Below are 7,617 nucleotides of genomic sequence, written 5' to 3' on the forward strand. Positions count from 1 at the left end.
GGTGGGGGCCGACTGAAGAGAGGTCATAGAGGAAGGCATCCGTCAGCTCACGGAGAGCCTGGTCACGGAGCTAAGGAGTTTGGCTTTGAATGGAAGACTTCTAGTTTTTTTTTTTTTTTTAATTATTTTATTGAGGTCATATTGGTTTATAACATTATGTAATTTCAGATGTACATTATAATATATCAGTTTCTGTGTAGATTGCATCATGCTCACCACCAATAGTCTGGATTTTATCCATCACCAGATATACGTGCCCCTTTGAAGCTATCACAGTCCCCTGAGTTCTGAGACAGTGCTGTGGGCCTTTCCCAGTGGCAACTTTGACCCACACTGTGAATTCTGGATCTATGGCTGATGGAGTCAGTTAAGAAAGTGACATTCTAGGAGCCGGTCCAGTGGCGCAGCAGTTAAGTTCACATGTTCCACTTTGGCAGGCTGGGGTTCACTGGGTCGGATCCCAGGTGTGGACCTTTGCACAGCTTGTCAAGTGATGTGTGGCAGACATCCCACATATAAAGGAGGGGAAGATGGGCATGGATGTTAGCTTGGGGCCAGTCTTCCTCAGCAAAAAGAGGAGGATTGGCGGCAGATGTTAGCTCAGGGCTAATCTTCCTAAAAAAAAAACAAAGAAGGAAGAAAGAGACACCCTGGCAGTAGTCTCTTCATGGAGAGAGGTATGTTAATATGGATCAAGCTTATCTTTATTGTGAGGCTGTGTCATCGACCCACTGAGATCTTGCCTTTAAACTTTGAAGCTTATGGAAGTTTTTCTCCAAGACGGTTTCTTCCTCCGGAGGAATGCTGATGCCAGCTGCTGGAGGCTGCTCTTATTTGTTGCTTGTCAGGGGCTCTCTTTATGTTAATACCTTTGATCCTTAATCCTCGCAGCCATTCTGATTTGCATATGCAACGATTAGAAAGTTTTTTGAACCAAACTTAACTGAAGTTGAAATGGTAAAGGCACTTGAGATGAAGAAACATGGTGTTGGAGTAAGAAGGCCAGCTCTGTCCCATCTCTGCCAATAATAAGCTAAGTGACAGTGAAACATCTCTAGACCTCTTTGGACAGCACAATTTTATAAAGAGGAAATGCCGTCTGTTCTATTCTGTGCACAAGGTGTTTGTACAAGTAAAATGAACTACTGGATATGCAAGCTTTGGTGTAAAGAATGCCATGAGCATGAACAATTAGACAAGACCCCACTACACGCTGGAGTCTGAACTCCACAGACCAGTGTGGGGGCTGTGCCTTCCTCCGTTCCCTTTGAGGTGCGTGACATTGAGCAAGTTACCTGACCTCCATGTGATTCTATTTCTTTTCTGTAAAATAGAGACAGAAGTAGCAGCACTGAAATCTGTGGGGATAAAATGGGGTACTGTGTGCTCACAGTACTCCACAACAGTACTATCGTGCTTAGTGCTCTCTCTTGGTTTTCTCCTCTGTCAGCAGGGTCACTGTGAGGACTGAGATGACAAGAGGAAGTTTCTAATACAGGGCTGCCAGCTGTACATCAGTCAAGTGTTACCATAAGTGTTTGCTTTTCTATCCCTCATTTAGCTGGCCCCTCATCCCTCTCTCACTGTACTCTGGAAATGTCTGGCTTTTAAAATATATGTGTGTTTATTATTCCACTAGTACATTGCTTGTTCATCTATTTTAGCATTTATTACATATATTAAATTTAATGTTCATGGTACCAAAATGTATCACAAACAGTGGTTGAATATTTCTTAGAGGCACCTTTACCGGCAGACAATGCTGTTTATTTGTCTTTATGTGAGCATTGACTATGCAAATGATGTAGACATAATGAATTATCTAGAAATGTTGGACCAATGAGTGACTATATAAATGAATGACTTTTAGGCTACTTTGAAAGCTTTCAGACTGTGGAAAATATACGAATCAAATAAATCCATTGTGGAATTTAAATCATTGGCATAAATGTGTAGGTTATAGGCAGAAACAAGAAAGTAAATTTATATTAGATGCTTGCATCATAAATGAAGTTGATAATTGACAATGACTCTCTTAGTTATTGATGACACCATGCTTTTAGAATTTTCTGTCTGGAAGTCTTATTGACTATTCTAGAGAGCTGTTGAGTAATTTGCTAACCTATTTCAGGAACATTGTCTCTTGAGTTACTTTTTTTAAAGAAGTATATAATTTAGATTCTCTAGGGTAAAGCTGGAAGTGACTTAGTCCAAATACAACTTCATTCTGAAATCATTTTAAATATCAATATGTAGACATACTTACAGTGAGAATTTATTAGACAATTGCTAGAATTTAGCATGAGTTTTTCAAATAGGTGAACAAAATATGCCCATACGGCTGCAATTTTGCTAATGGTGAAATTGGATCCTAATGTCTATAAAAGAGTGAGGTCATCTCTCTGCTTACTGTCCCCTCATACCATTGTGTTTTTATGTGGTAAGAACTTCAGATTTGTGTTCTAATTGTTTCCTCTGCTATTATCTAAGTTCCCCGAATAAATTGTGAGCTCTTCACACCAAAGAAAGCATTCTTCCATTTTGGTCATATCCTGTACATATTCTAAATTTCATTATATATTTATTTACTTACTCATGCCAGATGCTGTTCCAAGTGATTTGCAAGGATTAATTCATTCAGTTCTCTAACACTCTTATCAAGTAGCTGGTATTATTAGCCTATTTTCTAGATGAAGCAACGGAGGTGAGAAAAGTTGAGTCCCCAGGATCACACATCTAGTGGGAGGGAGGGAGGAGGTGGATTCAAACCCGAGCCATCCACGTGGATCCAGCATCAATAGCACAAACACTGCTTCATGCCACACCCTCAGAATGGTAATAACCACCAGACCAGAAACGTATCTCCATCCCCAAACATCCACGTAGGACTCAACTTTATGCCAGACACAGCTAAGAGCTCGCTGAAGAGTAGCAGCTCATACAACACACACCTCACCATGGGAAGCACCTTCAACTCTCTGGTCCTCAGTCTCTTCCCCATGTGAAACACAAAGCACACGCCCACTTGGGAGGATTTGGTGAAGATGGATTAGTGACCCTTGTTAATCAGCAGCTCAGCATCTGACATGTCCTCCTAAGCAGAAGAGGAGCAGCTGAAACACACCCCTCCTGGACTGACCCACTCATTGGCCTCAAGAAATTCTTAAAGATAGCTGAGAAGAAGTGCTAGGGAGGTGCTTCTCTGTCTGCTTTCGTTTATATTTTGTCAGTGTCTCCACCAGCTGTCAGCCATGAGTCAGTTGAAAACCATCAACTCTAAACTATGGGAGGCACTTGAGGCCACACACAGATCTCAAGCAAAATTTGAAATCAGGGCTAAAGGCACGAACATGGAACCCAGGTTAAAATTTCAGGGAGTGCACGCCAGGCTGATCCATGTTGCTGAAACAAGGTCACATTCTCTTGGCCCTCTTCTTCACCAGGTAGATTCACCTGAAAAATAATTTGACCATAAACTTGTTAGGGTCAACCTCACTTAGGGAAAATTTACTTAAATGTAACACATTTTTTCCCCATAATATTTTTTTAATGAAGGTGCTTGTAAGGCTCTGGGCATGCCATTCAGTCAATCATTCAACTAACAGGTAGTAGTTCTAGGTACTTGGCGTAGATACATCACTGAACAAAACTGACAAAAATTGCTATCATTATGATACATTCATGTACTTGTTTTTATTCAACAGATCTTTGTTGAGAAGCTATCATGTGCCCAACAGCATGCTAGGCACCTGGGATATGCAGTTGAATAACAAACATAAAAAGTGTTTGGAAGCCTCATAAATTCTTGAAGGTTACTATTTGAGATTGCTCTATGGTGTGAATGTAACCTCACACGTGATTGCTCATACACTGGCCGAGCAACCGTCTACAACCCTGCAATGTTAGGAACAGTGCCTCTTGGGCCAGCAGCTTCCCTTGCAGTCACTGCACATGCTGGCTTGAAGTACAGTTGAGAGAATTGTTGTATGTGATAAACAAATGAATGCCTAGCTAAAGTACTTATGCATTCCCTTTCATCCTTCCCAGCCACACTTTAATCATTACAGACCTTGAAGCAGTAATGCTTCTCATCCTTAGTTCCCAGCCCAGTTCTGACTTCTGTAACTCAGCACTTTGCTTCCATAGTTTGCATTTTCGCCTGCCCTCTTTTTGTTAAATAGATGTTGATTCCAGGACTTGATGATTTCTTTTTAAGATCAGTGTGTCTGTGCTATGAATTAGAGCAAACTGCATAACTGAGCTGTAATTAATTTCTGAGTATTATTATATGTTCAAGAATCCAAAATCTCCCAACAATTTGGAAAAGTTACTTTCTTTTACTGCCTCCCTGTGTTCGTGAGTTTAGAATTTATCCAATGGAGGTCCATATAATAGTAACCATAGTTTTATTTCATTCAACTCTCAGGTTTGGTGATGGTTATACAGTCAAGGTTTGGCTCCATAAGGAAGCAAATCAACACAACGCTATTTCTGAGTGCTTGAAGCTCTACTTTCCAGGAATCCAGTTTAAGGTAGTGCTCATATTCTATATTACTTCTTTATTTTCAGCTAAAAACAATCTCATAAATGCACTTGTCTTTTTTCTTGTTTTAATTCTCTGTTGTCATAAGATACTGCCTGTTGTCTTGTCCTCATTGCAAAGTATAGGTCACACCTCCCCACCAAAATTAGCGTGGACAGTGGATATTGCTTGACCATTGTGAAGGACAAGTCTGCTTGTCCAGTTGTTGGGTCACCCAGAGTGGACTGCAGTTACTCATCCACCCACGTCTGTGGGCACAACTCCATTGCACAGCTCATTTTTGTTCAGAATGGAAGATTGTGAAAGTTAATTTCTTCCATGTTATTTGCTGTGGGGCATTATTTCAAAAGTGCCCTGTGCTTGGATCATAATCCTCTACAACCTTGATGCAAAGTGTGATCCCTGAACGAGCAGCATCTTCATCACCTGGGAGCTGGTTAACCTGCAGAATCTCAGGCCTCAGCCTACTGAATCTAAATCTGCATTTTAAGAGGGTGACCGGGTGATAATCTATGCACAGTAACGTTTGAGAGCACCATCTACAAATCTCTTGGAGAACTATGTGATTCTAATTTATCATAACGTCTAATAGATTGTGGTCTATAAAGTAGCTATTACCTATATAATTCAACAAGAACCATTGTGTAAAATCCTACCAGGTAAGAAGCATGCTGTGCAGGACACAGGCGTTCATGCTCAAATACCACTCTAAACGACCCTATAAAACAGTCGCTGATATCTCCATTTGCACATCTGAAAACAAGGCTCAGAAAGGTTAAATATTTTACCGAGAGTGCTCAGACAATGGTGAGGACAATTGGGAATTAAACCCAAGTCCCAGTGAAGTGCAGGGTGCCTCTGGATGTCTCTGTTACGCCACATTAACTTCCTACTTCTCAACTATTGCTAAGCATCTTTTTACCCCTTAGAGAGGCCTTCCCTATGCCTGTGGGAAGGTTGGGGCAAATAAGGGGCAGAATAGCAACTCTACCCAGGGGACTACCACTTACCAAATATGCCTCTCGGTAATTGTTGTTAATGAGCATTCATTGGAGACTCACAAAACTGACCCACATACCTAGCTGGTATTTCAATGTGTGATTTGAAAAAAGATAATTTAGTTGACAATTAAATATAGTATGATCAATTTTGTTTAATGATTTCTAATCATGTGATACAATTTTTCTTTTTGGCTTTTAGGGGCAGCGCCTGAATTTATTGGAATATCATGTGCCAAAAAGATGGGAATGCTTAGCTGACCTGTTCAAAGTTCTAGAGAATAATAAGAACTTCTTGAATATCAGACATTACTCCATTAACCAAACTACTCTGGAACAGGTATAGTATCTGGAAGGACTCACCATGTTGCATTTTGGTATGTTTGAGGCCTAGCCCAGCTGATTTAAAAATCAGCCAGATTACTTTTTGAGGTCATCATTTCTTTTAATTAATCACTGTTTGATTTTATAAAATTCTAATAAGGATGGTGAGTGTTAGGAGGTTTGTTTATTGTCTGCTCTCCACTCAAGGTGTGTATTCAGTAGGGTTTCCCTTTGTTCATAACCACATTGGGCATTCAGTAGGAAAATCATGTCCCATTAACCTTCTCTTCTCTACTTTACCCATGCCCCAGATGACTAAGGGGCCTCGCCTGTAACTGACTGATAGCTAACTTTGGGAAGAAAAGTGCTTGGTTTGCTGAGGGTGCCAGAATGTAAAATTAAATCAACACTTCATTCTAAAGCTATGCTTAAGCCTTGGAGAATTTCCAGGTTATTTATTAATTGTCCAGAAATGTTTCTCAATCCTGGAGTTTGGTCTCAATGGACTTACCTATTTATGGTGATTTCAGAGGGGGTGATATGAATGAAGGCTTTGTGGATTTTAGGAAAAGTTAGGCAAAGCTTTAAGAGTATGTTCTTCCTTATAATAGTGGAGAACAAGAAGTCAAGTGTTCTTATAGGTTGACAATTGTTTTCATCATTTCTTTCAGGTATTTATTAACTTTGCCACTGAGCAACAGCAAACTCCACCATCGGCTCCCGATGCGTCCACTGACTGTCACCAACCACATCACCTGCCAAGCTAAGCACTGAGAAAGATGTTTTGAAGAGGCCTAAACCTTGTCTTTCGTTAAAATTAATACTCAAAGATCCCAGGAGTGAGTGCGCAGCACAAGAGCAGGAAGACATGCTCCAGGCAGTCAAATTTCATTCTCTCCTACATTTTCTGTTTTGAAACTCTTTGTTAATTAATAACCAGCCAACTGAAAGGTCATTCTTTCTGCAGACTTTTGAGGAGTTCCTGCCCGAGGGTTACTCTCTTTGCCAAGCCAAGATGAGGCCAGCTTCTTTGTGACACAGGCGTGAATGAATCCACAGAGCGCAGACCGAGACATTTTGGAGCTGGAAAGGCTGTCAGAGATTGTCCACTCCAAACATTTCATTTTACTTTTAATGAAGCTGAGGTTCCCAAAGCTAAAAACTTTCCTAATTTATTTGTTTAGGAAATAGTTCCTAGAACTGTTGTCTATGTTTGTCATTTTTTTTTTTAATTAATGTTATGATAGATTACAACCTTGTGAGATATCAGTTGTACATTTTTGTTAGTCATGTTGTGGGTACACCACCACTTCCCCCTTTGTGCCCTCCCCCAACCCCCCCTTTTCCCTGGTAACCACCGATCTGATCTCCTTATCAATATACTAACTTCCACCTATGAGTGGAGTCATATAGAGTTCGTCTTTCTCTGACTGGCTTATTTCGCTTAACATAATACCCTCGAGGTCCATCCACGTTGTTGTGAATGGGCCAATTTTGTCTTTTTTTATAGCTGAGTAGTATTCCATTGTGTAGATATACCACATCTTCTTTATCCAATCATCAGTTTCTGGGCATGTAGGCTAGTTCCACATCTTGGCCATTGTAAATAATGCTGCAATGAACATAGGGGTGCAACGGACATTTGAGATTTCTGATATCAGGTTCTTAGGATAGATACCCAGTAATGGGATGGCTGGGTCATAGGGTATTTCTATTTTTAACTTTTTGAGAAATCTCCATACTGTTTTCCAT

At 40.4% G+C, this 7,617-nt stretch overlaps 1 protein-coding gene across 1 annotated transcript in view; it reads left to right on the forward strand.

The window, feature by feature from the left end:
* Positions 1 to 6,762, forward strand: part of ABCA13 (ATP binding cassette subfamily A member 13) — a 415,069-nt gene extending 408,307 nt beyond the window's left edge. Inside the window, exons 60-62 of the mRNA XM_070615568.1 lie at positions 4,427 to 4,532; positions 5,744 to 5,881; positions 6,537 to 6,762. Coding sequence (XP_070471669.1) covers positions 4,427 to 4,532; positions 5,744 to 5,881; positions 6,537 to 6,632 — 340 coding nt within the window. The 3' untranslated portion in view covers positions 6,633 to 6,762. The remainder of the gene's footprint in view (positions 1 to 4,426; positions 4,533 to 5,743; positions 5,882 to 6,536) is intronic.
* The last annotated feature ends 855 nt before the right edge of the window (positions 6,763 to 7,617 follow it).

This window comes from Equus przewalskii, chromosome 4, assembly GCF_037783145.1.
Source record: "Equus przewalskii isolate Varuska chromosome 4, EquPr2, whole genome shotgun sequence".
NCBI lineage: Eukaryota > Metazoa > Chordata > Mammalia > Perissodactyla > Equidae > Equus > Equus przewalskii.